We start from the raw sequence: 25221 nt of genomic DNA, 5'->3' as shown, positions 1-25221 counted from the left end.
TGTTAAGTTTGATAAATGCAATTTTTGGCTACCCTTGCTAAAATTAATGGAATAGGGAAGCATCGGGGAATCTACGAAAATATTTCGACGTTGAACTATTAAAAAAACGCTTAACTATCTTAGGTCACGTTAGAGAGAGAAGGAAGCTCAGTGATCTCATTTGGAAACTAAAGTTAATTCGGCCCAATTTTGAACTACATTTAGTTATTACAAGGAATCCGACGACTCTCTTTCGAAATTTTTCGCCATAGAAATTTTAAATGCATAATGTTATAATTTGTTTGGAAATCATTGAAGGAAAAAGGACAGGTTTCCTTAGTGTTTCCCCCAAAATTTTTTAGGAGGGTGCCATGCCTTTCCGCTTTTAAGCTAACATTTGACCCTTAGCCTCATCAACCCTCCTTGCCCCTTAAATGTTTCAACAAATCTTCAGACAAGCAAAATGATTTTCGAAAGATTAAGATTCACACAAGCCGGTCCTTGAAACGTAACTCCCTCGTTTTAATCACTTATCCACAAGAATCTGATTGGAATATATCTGAATGTTTTTAGCATTATTTTCAAAACTAAGCATCAAAAAACTTTTCAATATTTTAAAAATGATAAATTAAAACTATCGAAAACACTTGGACTTTGTAACCGAAAACAAAAACTAAAAAAAAACACCTTTGTTATGTGACAAAACTATCAAAAAGTGCCCTTGTATCTAAAAGTACACTGCCCCTTTTTTGGTCTGGGGCAGAGCACTAGTTCCCTCAGTGCATTTTTTTTCTGAAACTTAAATCAATTTCAGGCTATAATGCAAGTAAAAGAATTACAGAGTTCTCGTACGGAAATTTCTAAGTGAAATTTTACGCTATCTTTAGTGACTATATGGGAATAGCGAAGGTTCTAAAACTTTGTCTGCAAATTTTTTTGATATTTAAGCCTAAAAAACACAATTGAGGGCCTTGATGCAAGAACCAGGTAAGTCCAAACTCGCCCATTTTCGGTAAGACCAACAAATAACCTCTGTTCAGTAGAAACTTCATTATCTTTCTCACATTATTTACTACAAAGCAGAAGTCTGATCTTTCATTTGTGTCTCGGTGTTGCTCCAATCGGAACATTTATATTGTCCTCACGCAAAAATGAGATTTAAAAAAAAAATGAAAAATTTGAATCTTCGTGGTTCTTGCACCAAAGTCCTCAAATGTAGACCATCGTTGGTGACTTCAGAAGAAAGCCTCTTAACCTTACCAAACGTAGAGTCAGGAGGCTCTTCTCCGAAGTTTTTCGAATTTGAATGTCTAAAAATGCGACTTTAGGCTTCGCACGGTAACTATAGGGGACATAAGGGGTGCACGATTCGATCTTATCGAATCTTTAATCCAAAAATCTTTCTCTAATTATAATCAATTTTAAATCTTTTAGAGTGTTGAAGGGTTCAGGATGCTTTTTTGAGGTTTTAAGTCGTAGGCTGTCTTTGATGACGTAGGAGTCAGGATGTCCCCAGAGCTTTTTGTCATTGAATATTTAAACGCTACGTGTGTGTGTACGTTGACGTACTCAACTCACAGTCTTAAGTAAGTACGTATACTCTTCCAAGGAAATTCTTCAAAATTGAAGGCCTAAAAACGTACTTCTACGCTATACTTTACACTACGCTATGGCTTTTCTGGGAAATGTTTCGACATCGAAACTTCAAAAAAGTATAGGAGAAGTGCTGAGAGATTCGGGAGCTCTCCCTTCTAAGTCGAAATTTTGTCCTGTTTCAGATTCAGTTTATCGTAGTCTAGACTTGCTTTCCCGTATGCGATTCTGAGATGAAAGTACTCGTAGCGATAATTTACAATAGACCAATGAAATTTCTTGCCAACTCACATTACTTAATTGAATCTGTCACAAGCAGCTCAGTACATAGTGAATGTTACGGTTGTCTTTTTCTAATTAAGTTAGCAATCAGGGATGTTGTCCTCTCATATTTGTTGCTTCGATTCTAAATCAGCAGTCAACAATTTTAGAGGCTGCAGAGAGCAAATTTTCGATTTCTCTCAAAAGTTACTATTCCCATTTCCTAAGTGCTTCTATTGTTATCTTCTTGGCTATTAGTCTTTTCAATAAACCTAAATTTAGTTCACCATTTAATGGATGCATAAATATTGTTGGTCTACGACTGAAATATCATGTTTAGCAGTTGTGCCCAACCTACAACTTGCGAACCACATGGGGCCCGCGAAGCTGATCTAGGCCTGTTGTTGTGTTCAATGTCATGAAACGCAAACTATATTCTGAAGCATTTTAAACCTACTGATCATTTTCATTCGGTCTTATGAATGATAGCTGCAAAATTGGAAGCCAAGTAGTTGCATATTGGTTTCTAAGAAACAGATCCAAACATCGTATCAATAAAATAAGCACGCAGTAATAATGGGAACAAGTTTTCGTTTGTAATTGTTTTTCATTTTCCTTGTTTTGCAATTCTATTAAAAAAAATAAATAATTTTATATCTGTTCTGGGTTTTGATATCCCTCTTAATATAGGGAGTGTCCCGAGTTGAAAAGAAAAACGACTGGGCATTACTGATGCATAGCATCAATCTCAGGTATATAGAACGTTTCCCGTTTTACTTCATGCACAATTTCGACTTGAATTCGAAGGGCAAGAACTTTCGCACTTTGCTTTTTAGGAAAATTTGTTTTACAAAAATAAAATGTCAACTATTTAAAGTTGGCCCCCCTAAGCAGTTGGCCCAGTCAGTGATCCCCGACCAGCCGACCGGGTCAGTCCGCCCCTGTCTGGCAGACAGAGATTCACATGTGACGAAGAAACCAAGAACGCGGTCCGATGGTGGTTCCATAGGCAGCCGGAAGAATTTTACCCCGGGGGGGGGGGACTATAATTTAGTGTTGCGATGGGACAGTTGTCTGAACCGGTGTATTGACTATGTGGAAAAATTATGTAAGGTACGTAGTACACTACGTATATTTGTAAATACCTGTATGTACCTGTTTTTGGCAAATAAAAAGTAGGCGCAAGGACTTTTTGATTTGTCTTCGTAGTATTTAATGTCACTGATCAACGAAAAAAAGTCAAATGTTTAATGTCAGCGTTTTTGAACAAAAATTTAAAAATTGATTTTTAAAAAATATTTCTTTCTATTACTGCTATAGCACGAAAAACTAAACACATATTTCCAAATGAATGAATTTCCAAGCAGTTCATATCGCCTCAATGAAAAATGATTGTCTTCTAAAAAAAAAAAAAATTAAAACAAAATACCGTGCACAATTCCGAAGATAAAACAGTTTGAAATTTTTTGTCGTAAATCAGTAGTGTGAAATAACGCCCGGGGTGCCAACTTTGGCGGGCTGTATCTCAGAAAATTCGAAATTTTTGAAAAAAAAACGAACATTTGTTTTAACGTATTTTAAATTCAAATACTTCCGAGACTGTAAAGGTAACCTGGATTAATATGCATTCTACCGCGTAACGTACGAATCTCCTCCTCATACATCATAGCGAAGTTTAAAAATGCCCCCTCCAGGCTCCTCTATTCGGGCCAGGGAGAAATATGCTCCCTTTGCCCCCTACCTTCCTCCAGAGGGGGCGGGGGGGTAGCATAAGGTCCATACTCAATGCACTTTATGGGAAAAAACAAAATACGTTCACAAATGCTTGATTAAATTTCCAAAATCTTGGAGGAGGGGCTATTAACCTGTCTTTTCACCTCCCCAATACCACAAAGCCCCCACCAAAAAAAAGAGGGAAATACTCCTTAAAACATCCCCTACCTAAACATTTCAATGGCGCAGTCTGCGCCATGACCCCCCCCCCCTCCCCCCTAGGTGGGCACCCCTGGCTCAGAACTCCATTAAAGTCTAAATCTGGCCCTGTTTCTATGCATATTTTCATTAAACACCCTCGAGAGTTGATGAAATGCTTTGTAACACTGACAAAAAAAAGCTGCAAAAATGTTGCAAATAAGATTTTCAGAGAAATGCTGACAAATAAAATGAACAAACATTATTTTTTACCTGTCGGACATAAACCCGTAGATGGGAGTGCCGATGACATTACCGAGGAAGACGAGGCTCATGAAGAGGCTGCTGTAGTGGGCATCATCGCAAACCAAATTCCACTGAAAAGTTGTTAACTTTCAGTAAAATGCAATTAGTACCTGTTAAATATAAATTATTCTTCATTTTCTTTCATATTCTTAACAATTTGTTCAACTGTCGCCGAGGGGCGAACTGGCCCATCGGCCACGGGCCGATGCTTCCTCCCGCCTACCTGCACATTTGCGCCCTCAAAACTGAACATCTTTATTTATTTATTTAATTTTTTTTATGTTTTATCTTTTGGTGCAAATTTCCTTATTTTAAATTAATTTTTTTTTTTTTTTTTACTTTTTGGTGCAAGTTTCATATTTATTATTTTTTTTTTGAGCTCACAAACCTATGCGACTTCACTTCGCTGTATGTTTCTTTTCTTCAAAATAGTAAACGTGTGTACCATCGGTTTTTTTTTTTTTTTTCTTCTTCTTTCTTTTTTTTTGGGGGGGGGGGGTTGGAGGCTCCTTTTTTTTATTTATTTTTTTATTTTCTGCACTTTTTTTTCATCTTTTTTTCTTTTTTTTTTGTGCCCTTAGGAGGCCAAAGTTGGCGGGGGCCTTCTTCCGGGACCCAGTCCGCCCCTGCTGTCGCCAAATGTTTTGTCGCCTAAGACTTGGCATCAATGTTTTCTAGTCTTACTAAAGTTGCCGGAATGAAACAATTATTGGCAAAAATTTAGCAGCTTTAGCAAAATCTCAATTATTACAATATCCCTGAATTTAATGAATGAAGGACGGATATAGGGAGGGTAATGCAGGGCATGACCCCTCCCCCTCCCACGCCTAAACCGTTGCCAATATTACCCATCCATCATTGTTGTATGTGATCATAATTTAATAATTGCATACGAAATGGCTGAGTGTAGAATATCATGCAGCTATGTATATTATTACACATTGTTTTCTAATCTTCTTCTTCTTTACTAATAATAAAGCTGAAAGTCTCTCTGTCCGGAGGATGTCTGGATGTCTGTAGGATGTTTGTAGGATGTCTGTAGGATGTCTGTGACGCGCATAGCGCCTAAACCGTTCGGCCGATTTTCATGAAATTTGGCACAAAGTTAGTTTGTAGCATGGGGGTGTGCACCTCGAAGCGATTTTTCGAAAATTCGATGTGGTTCTTTTTCTATTCCAATTTTAAGAAAAAAAAAATTAAGATGGACGAGTAAATTACGAAATTATCATAACGTGGAGCCGTAACATGGGCACAAGCCAATTGGCGAGATACGAAATTATCATAACGTGGAACTGTAACGTCGGTACAAGCCAATTGGCGAGAAAATTCACCATACATTATTTGTAAATATACAGGCGAACCAAAAGACCTTTAATTTTTCTATTACGGGCGAAGCCGTGCGGGTGCCACTAGTTACTAATAATAAAGCTGAAAGTCTCTCTGTCCGGAGGATGTCTGGATGTCTGTAGGATGTCTGTAGGATGTCTGTGACGCGCATAGCGCCTAAACCGTTCGGCCGATTTTCATGAAATTTGGCACAAAGTTAGTTTGTAGCATGGGGGTGTGCACCTCGAAGCGATTTTTCGAAAATTCGATGTGGTTCTTTTTTTATTCCAATTTTAAGAAAAAAACTATCATAAATTACCAAATTATCATAACGTGGAACCGTAACATGGGCACAAGCCAATTGGCGAGATACGAAATTATCATAACGTGGAACTGTAACGTCGGTACAAGCCAATTGGCGAGAAATTCACCATACATTATTTGTAAATATACAGGAGAACCAAAAGACCTTTAATTTTTGTATTACGGGCGAAGCCGTGCGGGTGCCACTAGTACTTTATAAATAAAGTGTACGTGTTTTCCGTAAACTTTTTCTTTGAAAATTATTTGTGTAAGTAAGTATTTGAAATAATGCTTCCTTTCATTGCTTCTGATAAAAAACTTAAAATGCTTGTGCTATAATAGGTGCCTTATTCCTCGCCGATTTGGTACTTTTTATTGATACTCAAACAGTGTCAGAAATTTTTCAAACCCAAAGCTCCACACTTTTCAGTATGACCCCCCCCCCCTTGAATGCCAGTCTGCATCCGCCCCTGAATTATATGTGTATTACTTTTTAAAAATTTTTCAACTAACGTAGGTATTATACCTGCACAGCTCCGGCATAGTTATATATAGGAAAATGATACTGATATCTTTCCTTAAAATTCGGAAAGATATCAGTATCATTTCCCTATATATAACTATATAGGTGACGTTTCGGCTAAAAAAATTCCGAAACGTCACCGATTATTTCCGTGAACGTTTCTTTGATTTCACCAGTTTTCACCAATTTCCTGTAAAAATTAAGTATTTTTGTCGAAAAGTTTCCAGAATTACTAAAAGTAGCACGATTGCAGACTTCTCACTGCGTGAAAAATATTTTTATCTACCAGTTTAAAAATTAACGGAGTGTACTTATTAAGTGAACCTTTAATGCTTGCGATCGATTATGGTTCATGTAATTGACAAAAATGTTTAAATGCAGCACTGAATGTTTGCTTGCTACCACAGGGCAAAGGCGCCCATATGGGGCTGCAAGGGGGGTCTCAAGCCCCCCCCCCCCATTTTGAAATTAGATCTTTCTTACTTTTAGGACCCTTTTCTTTGCAAAAATGTAACAACAATTCTTCTCGAGCAATTAATGAATAAGTTATAAAAATCAATTTTTAATAACTCTAATCTGTACTGAAATCGGTTTCTATGGGGAAAATATCCTGCTAATCCATGTGGAAAATATCTGAGCCCCTCCCCCCTGAAATTTTTGCGTTTGGGCGCCCTCGCCACATGGCACGACTTTGAGGGTCACAGATCTCGACGAAATGCTTAAGTTTGGTCAGTCGCACTAGATATGAACCCAGGTAAGGCGGTTTGACTGCATATGCTCTAGTTCGGCTGCAACGGAGGTCCAAAATTCCTAGTTGAGTTCAGAAAAGCGATGTTTTTTCTAACGAAGTTTAACATTTTTACTCTTTTCTTGCAATTGCATTGCAGTTTGAGCTAACTGAATGCATTCACAACATAGAATACCCCCCCCCCCCTCCCTCCTGAGTTGTACTGACAAAAGACGCCGAAAGTGTTGGGAAGGCAAATACTGTGTTAAAGCTTCAAATTCCAATGAAAATGCTGTTGCAATGGAGTCTTGGAACTCAGTCTGGTTCAGACGGCAAAAACTTGAAAGTCACGAATCTGGATAAACTTCTGGATTTAGGTCAATTCGTACTAGATATGAGACCAGGTAAAATAGTGTAAGTGGATAGGCTTTAGTTTGGCTCCATATCTGCAATAGCGTTTTCCTTGGAATTTGAAGCTTTGGCACAATATTTGCTCTCCTAACATTTTTCGCGTCTCTTGTTAGTAAAATGCAGAAGCGTGGAAATTTATTGTTGAGAATGCTTTCAATGGTACTTTTAGTCACTGAAATTGATAGAATAAGCAAAGAAATAACATGGACAGAAAATTCTTCTATTTTCCCAACAGTTATTTTTTAATGAATTTTTTTAAATGTCCGATTTTTCAAAGAAGACGTGGTCTTGATGACGTCACAAATGATGCTCTTTGGTGCATCTTTCTACCTCGTTTCCACGTTATGATAATCAAGAAGCGAATTAAAATTGCGCTCTACGCTCGCTATCAACCATAGCGTTGCAAATACACGTGAGTAAAGATGCGAATTAAATATTTTGCTCTGTGAATGGCAACACAGAATGGCATTTCATCATTTGTGCTGTCATCGGCAAGAAAAGTAAGCAATGAAAGAGCACCGATTTAAGTACTTTTTTAAAAATATTAAACTTAAACAAATTATTTAAAAAGTGGTCAGATCCTATGTTTTTAAGCATGCTCTTTCAGAAAAAAAAATACTTTTAAAATTTTTGAAACGATCCCATTAGGTGATACTGCAATGTAATAGGAAGAAAAGGGTAAAAAAGTTTAATTTCAAAGAAAGAACCATTGTTTTTCTGGAGTTAAACTAGTAACTTTGAACCCCCATTGCGGCTAAACTAGGACCTATGCAGTCAAACCGCTTTACCTGGGTCAATATATAATGCGAATGGACCTAAATCCAGAATTCCGTACAGATCCGTGACCCTCAAGATCGTGCCGTCGGGTGGTTAGTTTTAATTTTTATAAAATTATTCGTTATTGTACAACATTTTTCTTGTTGAAATAACAAATGATATTGTTAGTTAATATTGTTACAAAATTAAACTGTTTATTAATACTGATGAGACATCCAATAGAACTTAATATTGTTTTTTAAGTTGAACATAAATTTTTTATTGTTTTTTTTTTCTTAACCTCGATTTTTCCGGCATCTCGGAAAGGAGCAGGCAAGTGTTATTAAAAATCTGGTGACCCCCCCCCCCTTGAGAGGAGCTGCCCCCTTGCCCCCCTCCCCCCGTACGAACAGTCTATGATATCGCGCTACCACTTTGAAATGTTCTAGTGGTTCCACCCCAGTTCCGGCGACATTTAAAATGTCTTCCCCACTAAAAGATATCAACTGGTATGATTGAAACTTAAAAACAGGGGGGAAGGAAATTTCGTGTAGGCAAAACTGGGGTGGACACAATTTTAATCACATTCTTTAATTTGTTGCTCTGCTTAAATATAAACAAACAACATGGAATTTTAAATTTGAAAGAGTAATGAGCTAATCCGCGCGCATGCGCAGTTGCTGTGGCAAATTTATGATATCCGTGATTTAATGTCTAGTCTCCAATAATGGTTTAAGAGCTGTAGTTTTGAAAATACCTAGGAATTCTCTGAAGGTTCCGGAAACATGATTAGCTTTAGTTGGGATATTTCTGAATTCTTCAGAAAGATTTCAGGAGGGTTGCTGACCATTAGCGGAAAACGTTCCTGTTTTTTGCAAGATGTGTTACTGGCATAAATTGGGCACATCATTATTTTCCAGGAACTATTATTTTGTTCCAGGGACTATTATTGTCTATTATTTTCCAGGAACGTTTCTGAATTGTTTTTACAGTGTATCTCAATTGAGGAGTACTTTATCAAAAGGGAACATATCCACTTTTTAGAAAAAATCATTTTATGACATTTTCTAATTCTTTCAGATGACATTTATCTCTCAAGAAGTCCAAACGTGGAAAATCCTACTTTATGTAAGGGTACACTGTAAAAACGATTCAGAAACGTTCCTGGAAAATATTTGGCAGCTGATATGCCCAATCTCTGCCAGTAACATACCTCGCAAAACCCAGGAACGTTTTCCGTTAAAATTCAGTAACTTTCCTGAAAAATCCAGAAATCTTCCCGTTTAAAGTCAGTCGTGCTACTTTAACTTCAGAGTAATCTTAGGAAGAGATAATATAAAACCTTCCTTAGAACCTTCCTATTTTATCAAGACAGTTCCAAAAACAGTCCCAAAAACAGCAAACATGGTCAAAGATAAGCCAGAATTGCATGTAAGTATGTCACTCGATTGCACGTAGTCCATACTTATTCGCTCCCTTTGGGAGTTCAATCAGCATGAACTAGCCATGCCCAAACTGAAGCCGAAACACTTTATAAACACTCTCAGTGATTCTTTAAACTGGGAACTAAAAATATTTTTTACAACAGAGAAAAGTCTGCATTCGGACAACTTGTAGCAATTCAGGAAACGTTTTGACAATGATACTTGGATATTTCCAGGAAGTGGATAAAAACCATTGAAATCCAGAAACGTTACACGGAAATAGTCAGTAACGTCTCGGAATTTTTTTAGTGTAAAGTGTGGCTTTTTGATCAAAACGTAACATATCCGTCCTCTGCGCGTTTTATTTTGAACAAAAGTGGACCGATCCTGAAAGAATCTGTAGTACGAAGACTTTTAGATCCAAAGTAATACATGTCCAAAATCCCCAAATTTTAATCCACTACTATTAGGTTCATGTACTTCAATAAGAGAATATAAGAAGGTGAAATATTAGGATTTTGGTGAAATTGGAATTCTTAAGATTCAGGTTTTCGTTTAAAATGGCACATATCCAAAATTAAGGTGGCAATATCTCCTTGTTTTTTTACACAAACATTTCTTACTCTGGGCCATGATTTGATGCGCTTTCGTGCTCAATTCTGTACCCAGATAAGTGGATAAAACTATTTTGCTCTTACCTTAATTCTCTTTTCTCACCTTCTGAACATTTTTAGAAAATGGATATGTTCCCTTTTGATAAATTAGTCCTCATTTGAATAATTGGGGGGCGGGGGTGAACTTACTTCAGTAGCAGCTGTTGCATCGTAATCGGATGTGTCATACTGCCATCCATTGCTGCAAGGCTTGGTACCCAATGTTTCATCCACGCTTAAATTTCCAGTCCTCAACAGCTCCTTGTAATCAATGTTATACATAGTACAGGACCCATCACCATTGTCCGGGATAATCAACGCCTTCTTTTGTGCGAGCGATAAATTAGAGGATTCCAACTCAGGAACGTAGCACCAATGTTCTGGAGTACTGGTGATGAAGATAGCACTTAGGTTGAACCAGGGAACAATGATGTACGTTGGGATGAGAAACACCACCATGAGGAACTTTTGATACGGCCCAAATCCTCCTACATCCTCTAAAATATCCTCGAAGCTCATCGTCCCTACAAGGAATATATCTCTTTGGCCTGTTTCTACATTTTTTCGCAATTATATTACTCTAGTCAACTTTATGAGTAGACAAAGACTAGATAAAAGTCAGGAGACGAATTCTGATTATGAAAGCGGTCGCCACAGCTGCTCAGAATATAAACAATCAGAAAATGAACGAGTTATCAATTTATTACTTTAAGTAAGAAGTCAGGATCCTGTAGGTAATTGATCAATGCTACATATGTTTGTTTAGTGCGATATTGAAAATGCGCACCGCAGTTTCAATGCCTTTGATGTTGCTGCACTATACATTTGGATCTCACTAATGGATCGGACTGTACTCAGCCCGCCATTTAAAGGATAAGAAGGGGGAAACTGCCCCCCCCCCTTCCCTTGGCTTTGAGAAATCAATGAATTTCCATGCATGTGGGGGCAGTTTTTGTTGTTTTTCAATAAAATATGCATTAACTACATACACCCCCTCCTGGAAAATTTTGAAATGACAGGCCTGACTGTACTTGATGCCGTTTCAGTACTATTTTGTTGCTCTAACTTTTTTTCCCAATACAAAACATGCTATCTTTTAATTATTGTTTTCAATTTTTTAAACTTTTCTTCAACGATTAAGGGCGCAGTTTAAGTGAATTCCTCAAAAATGGTTCAAACATCTGGAGGTTATTTTGCAGCAGGAACAAAAACATTCCAAAATAACCAAAACTTGGCGACCAAAAGACTGGTGATATATCGCCAAGCGTGTGTCGAATTGTAACACCACCTGAGTTTACATCAAAATTAACGATGATTTCCCCCCAGAAGGGAGCAAAAGACCCCTTTCGAAACACCCGAATGCAACCAAAAGGGGAGGTGCACAACTAGAACCCACTAGGCGTCTACGTACCAAATTTCAACTTTCTAGGACACACTGTTCTTAAATTATGCAACATACATACGCACATACGCATATACATACATACATACATGCGTACATACAGACGTCACGAGAAAATTCGTTGTAATTAACTCGGGAATCGTCATGATGGATATTTCGCGTGTCTATACGTTCTTAGGCACTTATCCACGTGTGGTCGAGTCGAAAAAAAACTCAATATTCATTCGGGGGTGGGTAAAATGGAAAGTAAGGTCGATTTTTGAGTGAAAATGTTTTTGTAAATACAATACTTCCTTTTTTGTAAAAGGAAGTAAAAAAAGATTCATGGAATTTGTGCAAAAAATTTTACTTGTTAGAAGTGATCATAAAAATATTTTGTTGGCAAAAAATACTTTTGCGGTAGAATAATTAGAGTTAATTATAAGCGTTTGTTGTTTTTCAAAATACCTATTTTACTCCGCACTTTTAGTATACCAACATGAAATTCTTCAAAACTTCAAACGATTAATGTACGCAGAATAACCTTTATCAAACCGCTGGACACAAAGTTCTTTTCAAGACAACATAAATTTAGAAACCTTCCAAATTTTACTGGAAGAAAAAATATCATTTAGTTAACTTCGAACAGTTCTCTGAAAGTTTTTTTTTTAGATTATACTTTAATCGACGTATGATTTAGCGTTACCGATTAATGTACAAAGATAGATTTACAGGTTTTGAGGCCGTCGCAAATCAGTTTTAGGACCCCTTAGAGATATACAGAACTACATAACATTTAAATGTTCCTTTTCGGGAGCTCCTCACGATTGCGAGAAATGCTACATGGAAATTCCGCTACAATAAATGAATATTGTCTTAGCAGAAAAAGACATTTTAAAATGTTATATTCTTTGGTATTACCCTTTTGAATAACGTTCCTATGTGAAGAAGGATTTTTATCATGCACAGAGATCAATATAAAAGCAATTAAATGCTGAATCTAATGTATGACTGAAACTGTCAAATACTTGAGCCCTACTACGAGCTTCTTTATTCCACAAATATTAAAAATACCATTTTAAGAGTTTTTTCCAAGTTGGCTGAAGCTCAACAAATTATAATCACTACATTTATTTTTGTTGAATTTACTTTGTATTCATTTTTCAACTTACGTTTTCGTTCGTAAGAATGTTTGTACTTCTACATTTTGCAATTATGTTTTAGTTTTATCTTTATCTTTATCTTTACTAATAATAAAGCTCAAAGTCGCTCTGTCTGAAGGATGTCTGGATGGCTGGATCTCTGTGACGCGCATAGCGCATAGACCGTTCTGCCGATTTTTATGAAATTTGGCACAAATTTAGTTTGTAGCGTGGGGGTGTGCACGTCGAAGCGATTTTTTGAAAATTCGATTTTGTTCTTTTTCTATTTCAATTTTAAGAACATTTTCAGGAGCAAAATTATCATAAGATGGACGAGTCAATTACGAAATTATCATGACGTTGAATGGGTGAGCGAATGAACATAGAGAATTGGCGAGAAATTCGTCATCCATTATTTGTAAATATACAGGCGAACCGAAGGACCTTTTACTGTTTAACTACGGGCAAAGCCGTGCGGATACCACTAGTTTTTATATGAAAACATTATAAAAAAAATTATTGCGTGAGTGGCTTTTCTTTTTGCCTGTTACTTATTTCTTACTGCACGAAGGGTTCGCTAACTTCTTTCGGATTATCGAGGAGGTTCGCAAGTGGAAAACGGTTGGGAACCGCTGGTCTAAAGTATTACTTTTAGTCACTGAATTGATAGAATAAGCAAAATAATAATAATAATAATAATAATAATAATAATAATAATAATAATAATAATAATAATAATAATAATAATAATAATAATAATAATAATAATAATAATAATAAAGGAGCGGGGAAAAAAACTTCCATTTTCCCAACGCTTAATTTTTAATTATTTTTTTTAAAACGTCCGGTTTTGAAAATAAGGCGTGGTCATTATGACGTCACAAATGATGCACTTTGGCGCATCTGTCCACCGCGTTTCCACGTTATGATAATCAGAAAGCGAATTAAATATTGCGCTCTACTCTTGCTATCAACCATATCGTTGCAAGTACACGTGGGTAAAGAAGTGAATTAAATATTGCGTTCTGTGGAATGGCGTCAGTGAATGACATTTCATCATTTGTGATGTCATCAGCAGAATCGTAAACAATGAAAGCGCACCATATAAAATAATTGTTTAAAAATATTGTACTTTGTCAAATTATTTAAAAAATGGTTAAATCCTATGTTTTTAAAATGCTCTTTCAGAAAAAAAAAATACTTTTTAAAATTTCGAAACAACCCCATTGAGCATTTTGGTTTTTCTTTTTAACTAAAAATGTCAAACATTTTAAGCATTAAAAATCAAAAAAGTACAGTTTTCCTCCATTTATCTTCATGAACTCCTATACGAGGTGAGTTCAAAAAGTACGGTGAATGAATTTTTATAGCAGCAACTGTGCTGACGCTACAGCCATATGCTGTAATTTGTCCTGTTGCATGATTAGTTGAGACAGGCAAGGACAAGTTGTAACACGTTCGAACTTGTCAGTCAGCTGCCAGTGCCGCTACAGTGAGGTTGAGTTTATCGTGTCTGTTGCGAAACATGGATTTCGAACAACGCATTAACACAAAGTTTTGTTTCAAGTTGCAAAAGATTGCCGAAGAAGCTCACGAAATGTTAAAATTAGTGCACGGCGATAATGTGGTAACTCTGAAGGCTGTGTACAAGTGGGGTATGACCGATTTAAACACGAAAATGAGGCTGTTGAAGACGAGCAGCGTGCGAGACGACCAGTAACCTCAACACTGTAAAAACGATCCAGAAACGCTCCTGGAAAATAATAGGCAGGTGATGTGCCCAATTTCTGCCAGTAACATATCTTGCAAAAACCATGAACGTTTTTCGCTAAAATTCAGTAACCTTCCTGAAGATCCTGGAAGCCTCATGAAAAATTAGTGCACGGCGATAATGTGGTAACTCTGAAGGCTGTGTAAGAGTGGGGTATGACCGATTTAAACACGAAAATGAGGCTGTTGAAGACGAGCAGCGTGCGAGACGACCAGTAACCTCAACACTGTAAAAACGATCCAGAAACGCTCCTGGAAAATAATAGGCAGGTGATGTGCCCAATTTCTGCCAGTAACATATCTTGCAAAGTCCATGAACGTTTTTCGCTAAAATTCAGTAACCTTCCTGAAGTTATCCTGGAAGCCTCATGAAAAATTAGTGCACGGCGATAATGTGGTAACTCTGAAGGCTGTGTACAAGTGGGGTATGACTGATTTAAACACGAAAATGAGGCTGTTGAAGACGAGCAGCGTGCGAGACGACCAGTAACCTCAACACTGTAAAAACGATCCAGAAACGCTCCTGGAAAATAATAGGCAGGTGATGTGCCCAATTTCTGCCAGTAACATATCTTGCAAAGTCCATGAACGTTTTTCGCTGAAATTCAGTAACCTTCCTGAAGTTATCCTGGAAGCCTCATGAAAAATTAGTGCACGGCGATAATGTGGTAACTCTGAAGGCTGTGTACAAGTGGGGTATGACCGATTTAAACACGAAAATGAGGCTGTTGAAGACGAGCAGCGTGCGAGACGACCAGTAACCTCAACACTGTAAAAACGATCCAGAAACGCTCCTGGAAAATAATAGGCAGGTGATGTGCCCAATTTCTGCCAGTAACATATCTTGCAAAGTCCATGAACGTTTTTAGCTAAAATTCAGTAACCTTCCTGAAGTTATCCTGGAAGCCTCATGAAAAATTAGTGCACGGCGATAATGTGGTAACTCTGAAGGCTGTGTACAAGTGGGTATGACCGATTTAAACACGAAAATGAGGCTGTTGAAGACGAGCAGCGTGCGAGACGACCAGTAACATCAAAACTCTAAAAACGATCCAGAAACGCTCCTGGAAAATAATAGGCAGGTGATGTGCCCAATTTCTGCCAGTAACATATCTTGCAAAGTTCATGAACGTTTTTCGCTAAAATTCAGTAACCTTCCTGAAGTTATCCTGGAAGCCTCATGAAAAATTAGTGCACGGCGATAATGTGGTAACTCTGAAGGCTGTGTACAAGTGGGGTATGACCGATTTAAACACGAAAATGAGGCTGTTGAAGACGAGCAGCGTGCGAGACGACCAGTAACCTCAACACTGTAAAAACGATCCAGAAACGCTCCTGGAAAATAATAGGCAGGTGATGTGCCCAATTTCTGCCAGTAACATATCTTGCAAAGTCCATGAACGTTTTTAGCTAAAATTCAGTAACCTTCCTGAAGTTATCCTGGAAGCCTCATGAAAAATTAGTGCACGGCGATAATGTGGTAACTCTGAAGGCTGTGTACAAGTGGGTATGACCGATTTAAACACGAAAATGAGGCTGTTGAAGACGAGCAGCGTGCGAGACGACCAGTAACCTCAACACTGTAAAAACGATCCAGAAACGCTCCTGGAAAATAATAGGCAGGTGATGTGCCCAATTTCTGCCAGTAACATATCTTGCAAAGTCCATGAACGTTTTTCGCTAAAATTCAGTAACCTTCCTGAAGTTATCCTGGAAGCCTCATGAAAAATTAGTGCACGGCGATAATGTGGTAACTCTGAAGGCTGTGTACAAGTGGGGTATGACCGATTTAAACACGAAAATGAGGCTGTTGAAGACGAGCAGCGTGCGAGACGACCAGTAACCTCAACACTGTAAAAACGATCCAGAAACGCTCCTGGAAAATAATAGGCAGGTGATGTGCCCAATTTCTGCCAGTAACATATCTTGCAAAGTCCATGAACGTTTTTAGCTAAAATTCAGTAACCTTCCTGAAGTTATCCTGGAAGCCTCATGAAAAATTAGTGCACGGCGATAATGTGGTAACTCTGAAGGCTGTGTACAAGTGGGTATGACCGATTTAAACACGAAAATGAGGCTGTTGAAGACGAGCAGCGTGCGAGACGACCAGTAACATCAAAACTCTAAAAACGATCCAGAAACGCTCCTGGAAAATAATAGGCAGGTGATGTGCCCAATTTCTGCCAGTAACATATCTTGCAAAGTTCATGAACGTTTTTCGCTAAAATTCAGTAACCTTCCTGAAGTTATCCTGGAAGCCTCATGAAAAATTAGTGCACGGCGATAATGTGGTAACTCTGAAGGCTGTGTACAAGTGGGGTATGACCGATTTAAACACGAAAATGAGGCTGTTGAAGACGAGCAGCGTGCGAGACGACCAGTAACCTCAACACTGTAAAAACGATCCAGAAACGCTCCTGGAAAATAATAGGCAGGTGATGTGCCCAATTTCTGCCAGTAACATATCTTGCAAAGTCCATGAACGTTTTTAGCTAAAATTCAGTAACCTTCCTGAAGTTATCCTGGAAGCCTCATGAAAAATTAGTGCACGGCGATAATGTGGTAACTCTGAAGGCTGTGTACAAGTGGGTATGACCGATTTAAACACGAAAATGAGGCTGTTGAAGACGAGCAGCGTGCGAGACGACCAGTAACCTCAACACTGTAAAAACGATCCAGAAACGCTCCTGGAAAATAATAGGCAGGTGATGTGCCCAATTTCTGCCAGTAACATATCTTGCAAAGTCCATGAACGTTTTTCGCTAAAATTCAGTAACCTTCCTGAAGTTATCCTGGAAGCCTCATGAAAAATTAGTGCACGGCGATAATGTGGTAACTCTGAAGGCTGTGTACAAGTGGGGTATGACCGATTTAAACACGAAAATGAGGCTGTTGAAGACGAGCAGCGTGCGAGACGACCAGTAACCTCAACACTGTAAAAACGATCCAGAAACGCTCCTGGAAAATAATAGGCAGGTGATGTGCCCAATTTCTGCCAGTAACATATCTTGCAAAGTCCATGAACGTTTTTCGCTAAAATTCAGTAACCTTCCTGAAGTTATCCTGGAAGCCTCATGAAAAATTAGTGCACGGCGATAATGTGGTAACTCTGAAGGCTGTGTACAAATGGGGTATGACCGATTTAAACACGAAAATGAGGCTGTTGAAGACGAGAAGCGTGCGAGACGACCAGTAACCTCAACACTGTAAAAACGATCCAGAAACGCTCCTGGAAAATAATAGGCAGGTGATGTGCCCAATTTCTGCCAGTAACATATCTTGCAAAGTCCATGAACGTTTTTCGCTAAAATTCAGTAACCTTCCTGAAGTTATCCTGGAAGCCTCATGAAAAATTAGTGCACGGCGATAATGTGGTAACTCTGAAGGCTGTGTACAAGTGGGGTATGACCGATTTAAACACGAAAATGAGGCTGTTGAAGACGAGCAGCGTGCGAGACGACCAGTAACCTCAACACTGTAAAAACGATCCAGAAACGCTCCTGGAAAATAATAGGCAGGTGATGTGCCCAATTTCTGCCAGTAACATATCTTGCAAAAACCATGAACGTTTTTCGCTAAAATTCAGTAACCTTCCTGAAGATCCTGGAAGCCTCATGAAAAATTAGTGCACGGCGATAATGTGGTAACTCTGAAGGCTGTGTACAAGTGGGGTATGACCGATTTAAACACGAAAATGAGGCTGTTGAAGACGAGCAGCGTGCGAGACGACCAGTAACCTCAACACTGTAAAAACGATCCAGAAACGCTCCTGGAAAATAATAGGCAGGTGATGTGCCCAATTTCTGCCAGTAACATATCTTGCAAAGTCCATGAACGTTTTTCGCTAAAATTCAGTAACCTTCCTGAAGTTATCCTGGAAGCCTCATGAAAAATTAGTGCACGGCGATAATGTGGTAACTCTGAAGGCTGTGTACAAGTGGGGTATGACCGATTTAAACACGAAAATGAGGCTGTTGAAGACTAGCAGCGTGCGAGACGACCAGTAACCTCAACACTGTAAAAACGATCCAGAAACGCTCCTGGAAAATAATAGGCAGGTGATGTGCCCAATTTCTGCCAGTAACATATCTTGCAAAGTCCATGAACGTTTTTCGCTAAAATTCAGTAACCTTCCTGAAGTTATCCTGGAAGCCTCATGAAAAATTAGTGCACGGCGATAATGTGGTAACTCTGAAGGCTGTGTACAAGTGGGGTATGACCGATTTAAACACGAAAATGAGGCTGTTGAAGACGAGCAGCGTGCGAGACGACCAGTAACCTCAACACTGTAAAAACGATCCAGAAACGCTCCTGGAAAATAATAGGCAGGTGATGTGCCCAATTTCTGCCAGTAACATATCTTGCAAAGTCCATGAACGTTTTTCGCTAAAATTCAGTAACCTTCCTGAAGTTATCCTGGAAGCCTCATGAAAAATTAGTGCACGGCGATAATGTGGTAACTCTGAAGGCTGTGTACAAGTGGGGTATGACCGATTTAAACACGAAAATGAGGCTGTTGAAGACGAGCAGCGTGCGAGACGACCAGTAACCTCAACACTGTAAAAACGATCCAGAAACGCTCCTGGAAAATAATAGGCAGGTGATGTGCCCAATTTCTGCCAGTAACATATCTTGCAAAGTCCATGAACGTTTTTCGCTAAAATTCAGTAACCTTCCTGAAGTTATCCTGGAAGCCTCATGAAAAATTAGTGCACGGCGATAATGTGGTAACTCTGAAGGCTGTGTACAAGTGGGGTATGACCGATTTAAACACGAAAATGAGGCTGTTGAAGACGAGCAGCGTGCGAGACGACCAGTAACCTCAACACTGTAAAAACGATCCAGAAACGCTCCTGGAAAATAATAGGCAGGTGATGTGCCCAATTTCTGCCAGTAACATATCTTGCAAAAACCATGAACGTTTTTCGCTAAAATTCAGTAACCTTCCTGAAGTTATCCTGGAAGCCTCCTGAAAAATTCAGAAATCTTCTCGTTTAAAGCCAGTCGTGTCTTTGGAATTTTAGAGTAAGCTTTGTTTGGTATAATATTATAGCTCGGCACCTTCCTGATTTGTCAAGAAAGTTCCAAAATCAGTATTGGAAACATATCCAAAGCTAAGATAGAATTGCAAGAAAGTACCACGAATTTCACTCTCCTGCAATTCCTGCAAAGCTACGCTGTCCGTGAACTTATTCGCTCCCTTTGGGAGCCTAATCAGTCTGTACGGGGCGTAGCCGAATTGAAGCAGATACACTTAATAAATACACTCGGTTAATCTTTAAACTGGGAGCTAAATTATTTTTCACAACAATGAGAACTCCGCATTAGCACAACTTGTAGCCATACACGAAACATTTTGACAAAGTTACTTGATTTTTCCAGGAAGGGGGTGAAAGCCATTGAAATCCCGAGACGTTACACGGAAATAATCGGTAACGTGTCGGAGTTTTTTCACAGTGAAAAGCAGAACAAAATGTGCAAAAAGTGAAACCAATGATTCGTTCAAATTATTCGAGAGCAATCGGAAGACCTTTACATCTCACACGGATCCGTTCAAAGCATTTTAACTGATGCGATTTGCAAATGAGACGAGTGAGGGCAAAATTTGTTCGCAGACTTTGAGTGCTACACCGATAGAAAATCGTTTCTGGCAGGAAAAAGTGTTCCTATCTGTCCACATATGTCATACTCACCAGATTTAGCACCATGCGACTTCTGGCTCTTCCCCAAAATTAAAACTGTACTTCAAGGAAAACGTTTTCATAACATTGATTTCATTGAGAGGGCTACGACCGAGCAGCTGAAAGCCCTTCTGAAAGACGCCTTCCAGAAATGCTTCCTGTCATGGCGTAAACGTGTGGATAAGTGCTCGTCAAGCATAGTCCTTTGAAGAATATTAAATCATATTCCATGTAACCTTATTACATTTTTTAATAAAAAAAATATTCACCATATTTTTTTATCACACTTCGTACATTACACCATTTCATCCTCAGGAAACTGCTATTACCTTTTAGCAATCACGAATTGCTTATTATCCTCACTTGACCAAAGTTGCTGTTGCCCTGATTTATCAGATTGCCATAACGACAAGAATTAGAATAGCTCGTTGTTTCAATATTTATTAAAAGGACAAATTTTCGTCGCCATGGTGGCAAATCATTTGCGCTCATTCAAGACTTATCTTTCGCATGAATCTTAACTCTGCGAACTCCACTGCTCACCGGCCTCCGAAGGCGGAACCAAACCTGGGTAGTGGCGTCTGTGCCCTACACGCATGCCACACACACATAACTACATACACGCCTGCACAAACATCTGCATACGTACAAGCTTGCACACGTCTACACCTTAGAGCAGGAATGAAAATGGAGGGAGCAAGTCCAGTCATAGGATTAGCAAAAACTGGGGCAAAGAGAGCTCAAGTCACGTGACGTAACAACGACGAATGGTTGACACGTTTTGCGTGAAACTAGCGAAACCTATCACGTGACTTGGTACCTTTGTCTCACGCATGAAAGTCTTCACTCCCTCCATTTTATCTCTTCTCAATGGTCTGCACACACACGCCTACAACTAGAGATGAGACGGGCTCGGGCTCTAGAACCGAAGATGGGTCTCGGGCTCGGACTCAAGCTAAGATATTCAATCGTACATCTCCAAACAAATTCAAAGGAAAACAACATTATCATACTGTGGGAAAAAGAAACGACATTTAAATCAATTCAATCAATGTGAAAATTTAACCGAGGAAAAAAAGAAAATTAATTTGAATTCTGAAATTTTGAATTCAAATTATGTTTTTCGCAATCACGAACTGAGACAGGACCCTACTCATTGAAGTTATTGTTTCTAGAAACGGCTCCAGTCCCCCCCCCCCAAGCCTGCCTCTCCTCCTGGGCGGTTACGTGTGCATAGTTGTGTGTGTGCGTAGACCTGTGTGTATGCACGTAGGCATGTGTGAGGGTATGTGTGTGAAGTCGTGTGTGTGTGTAAGTGTGTGAACGTGCGTGTGTGTAGGACATGGATGTCTCCGACCAGGAGAAGCGGATAGCTCAAAACCGGAGCAGCCGCCAGCAGAGGACGGTGGGCGGTGGTGCTGCATAGGCTTCTGGTCCAAGTTGAAAAAGGCACGGACACCAAAAACGGTCAAATGAGAACAATAAGCAATCGTGATTGCTCAAAAAAAAAAATAATAAATTGCCGCTTAATTTATAATACGTTTTTTTTTTTTTTTTTTTTTGTCGATTACTATTGCAATATGTCACACAGTAATGGATTTAAATAGGAGCATTTTGAGAAGAAAATTTAGAAACTAGAATGAAGAATATTCAACATAAAATTTTTCAGTAAACAGAGATAAAAAGAAACGAGCTGATGTGTGCATCGATCACATGACTTTCCTTTTACTCCAATTTAATGTTATTTTCTTATTATTGGCAGTTTTAATATGATTCAATAGTTTACTCTCTAAATACCACCAACAGTGGCCAAATTGAAACCAGATTTTTAATAACAGATCGCCAAATTTGTCGCCAAGTTGGCGACAAAACTTGGCGACCAAAAAGACTGACGATATATCGCCACGTGTCCGCCAAATTATAACACCTTTTCAGTTTACAGCGAAATTAACAATGATTTCCCCCCAAAACGGGGCAAAAGACCCTCTTTGGAGCATCCGAATGCAACTAAAAAGGAGGGTGCACAACTAGACCCCACTAGGAGTCTACGTACCAAATTTCAACTTTCTAGGACATTCCGCTCTTGAGTTATGCGTCATACATACACACAAACGCACCATCCGCACATACATACGTACATGCAGACGTCACGAGAAAACTCGTTGTAATTAACTCGGGGATCATCGAAATGGATATTTCGGGTGTCTGTACGTTCCTAGGCATGCATCCACGTGTGGTCGGGTTGAAAAAAAAAACTCAACATTCATTTGGGGGTGAGCAAAGTGGAAATTAAGGACGATTTTTGGGTGATAATATTTTCGCGAATACAATACTTCCTTTTTTGTAAAAGGAAGTAAAAAAGAAGCAATCGCAGTTGTACCCATATTTAGCTGTTGTAAAACAACAGTTGATATTTACTAATATTTCATTAAATCATGTCAGACTGTAGAAGATTTTTATACAAGAAAGTTTCCTTCGGGCTGGGGGGGGGGGGGGCTCGAACGGGCTCAGATTTTGGTCCGAGACACTATCACCCGAGTTCAGCTACAAGTTTTCGGGCTCGGTCGGGCCCCGAGCTCTCAAAAATGAGCCGAACTCATCTCTACTACCCATACACCACCATATACACACACGCCAGCACACACAAACACACGTTTTTATAAGTGCATTGCTCGCCAAGCACAGTAATTAGAAGAATATTAAAGCAAATTCTATATAAACTTATTACTTTTTTTAATAAAAAATATTCATCATACATTTTTTTTAATCACACCTCGTAAAAACTCTATTTCATCCTCCAACACACACGATCGCGAAAAACAACATGTGATTTGTGTTCAACATGTCGAAAACTGAAATTATATTTTATTTATTTATTTATTTATTACATCTTTTTATAGCTGATGATCTTTGCCGCTTCAGTATATTTCACACCTTCAAAATGAATTTAACTCCTCTAAAAAATGTCAAGTTGAAACAAATCCTTGCTATATCTCCGTACTAGGATTGGCAATAAAGCATAATTTATTTTTTATTTAAATGTGACAATTTTCTTTACGTTAGTAAAATTAAAATATATTAGTGAGCATTTTTCAGGTTTCTATAGCATATTTTTGGCATTTTAACGCATATCTGCATACATCTTCTGATGATTTTTATTGCATAATAGTGGTACCCGCACAGCTTTGCCCGTAGTAGAAAAATTAAAAGGTGATTTGGTTCGCCTGTATATTTACAAATAATGGATGATGAATTTCTCGCCAATTTGCTATGGATATTTGCTCGCACATGTTACGGTTCCACGTTATGATAATTTGGTAATTTAATCGTCCACGTTATGATAATTTGCTCGGTAAAATGACCTAAAAATTAGAATATAAAAATAACAAAATCAAATTTCGGAAAAATCGCTTCGAGGTGCACACCCCAATGCTACAAACTAATTTTGTGTCAAATTTCATGAAAATCGGCCGAACGGTTTAGGCGCTGTGCACGTCACAGAGATCCAGACACAGAGACTTTGAGGTTTATTATTAGTAAAGACAATCCGTGGTTTAGTTATTACAAAGCATTTCAGTTGAGAAAGGCAATTTGATATCCTTTCTGTCTGTCCGGAATTTAATGTACATTCAGGGAGTTTTTCAGAAAACTTTTAACCCTCTCCTGTGCTGTTGATGAAAAGCAAATAATTGGAGTTCACCTTCGAGTTTTGTCGCGGAGAAGGTACTGGAAGATGGTTTGAAACCAATTTACATTACGTTCTCATTATTTTTGCAATAAAAAACTAGATATTTCGGGGGCGACGCTCCTCCTCCCCATCTACAGCCATTGCCCCTGTCTGTAAAATGGGTTTTTCGAGACACTCCCGTAAAAGAATAACATACGTCTACAGTGCGTACTGAGAAAGCGATGACAAATACCTTTGTTTGAGAACACCTGGAGGTCTCTGAACTAGTAAAAACCGGTTTCGTTTATTACCCGCACTAAATTCATTTTTCTGATTGGTAAACAAAACTGGAGATGAACAAATGAGATATTTTTATGATAGAATGCTTGAGGAGCATTTACCGATGAGTGACGTGAAGAGTACAAGTTTGAAAAATTTCTTTTGAAGAACTCCAGTCCCATGTACCTGCAGCAGGGGTGTGCACAGAAATTTCACAAGTGACTTTTCCGTGTCCCCCTCCCTCCAAGTATTGTTTTAAAAATATTGGGCCCCCTTCAGGCTCGGGTTCGAGCCAACAGGTGTCTAACCTCTCCCCCCTTCCCCTGTGCACGCCCCTGACCTGCAGTCTATTAATTTCTGTGAGCGTCTGTCTCTCTGTGTGTGCCTTTGTAACCCTATCTCCTCTAGACTAGCAATGTCTACCAGGTCAACACTGGTACCGTTGGATACAGCAGGGGGGCCCTCCCCTCTCACAGCAAGAAGAGCGCAGCCCCTTAAATATCGCGAAGACCCCCGACCCTCAAAAATGAGAAAAATACCCCCTCTCTCCTCCCTCTAACAGCATCAAAGAACGTTTAAAACTGCATTCTTAAAGCTATTATTTCGAAAACTAGATGGGAGCGCCATCGAGTCTGTTCCCCTAACATTACCGAAGATCGCCTAAAATGCGTTTCTAAGACTTCAAATTCGAAAATTTTCCGGGCTCCCTTTACTTCGGAGTTAATATTATACTTACGTTTAGTTCATATCGGCTTCGGGCTTCCTCTTAAATCAGAAGTCCTATACAGCTACCTTAGAACACAGTGCTGTGATTACAGGAATACCACTTTCAGGCGACGATATATAAACACGTTTGTTAAGAAAAGGGGAAAATTATTTGGAAGATTACAGCCTTTATGGTAAACTTGTGTTGCCGTGTGAAAATTCCTTAAAAAATACTCTAGTTAAAGTAGACTATATTAATATTAGTAAAATTCAAAAATTTTCCAAAGCATCATATTTTTCCAAGTGGCCCCCTCCGAGAAATCTGTCTGGATCCGCCCCTAGCTCTCAGTTGCGTAGAAATCCAGTAGGCAGTTAAAGGCCCCTCTGATTTTTTTCAGAGGGGCTCACCAAATTCCAAGCTAC

General features: G+C 38.8%; 1 protein-coding gene across 1 annotated transcript in view; it reads right to left on the bottom strand.

Annotated features, from left to right (window-relative positions):
• The window catches only part of LOC129228659 (beta-alanine transporter-like), a 41727-nt gene extending 31031 nt beyond the window's left edge, over positions 1 to 10696 (bottom strand). Inside the window, exons 1-2 of the mRNA XM_054863343.1 lie at positions 10324 to 10696; positions 4018 to 4121 (exon numbers count right to left, since the gene is read on the bottom strand). Of these exons, the coding sequence (XP_054719318.1) occupies positions 4018 to 4121; positions 10324 to 10692 (473 nt within the window). The 5' untranslated portion in view covers positions 10693 to 10696. The remainder of the gene's footprint in view (positions 1 to 4017; positions 4122 to 10323) is intronic.
• Positions 10697 to 25221: the final 14525 nt, after the last annotated feature.

This window comes from Uloborus diversus, chromosome 8 (genome assembly GCF_026930045.1).
Source record: "Uloborus diversus isolate 005 chromosome 8, Udiv.v.3.1, whole genome shotgun sequence".
NCBI lineage: Eukaryota > Metazoa > Arthropoda > Arachnida > Araneae > Uloboridae > Uloborus > Uloborus diversus.
Note: the sequence above shows the minus strand (reverse complement) of the source record. Positions and strands in the feature narration are given on the sequence as shown.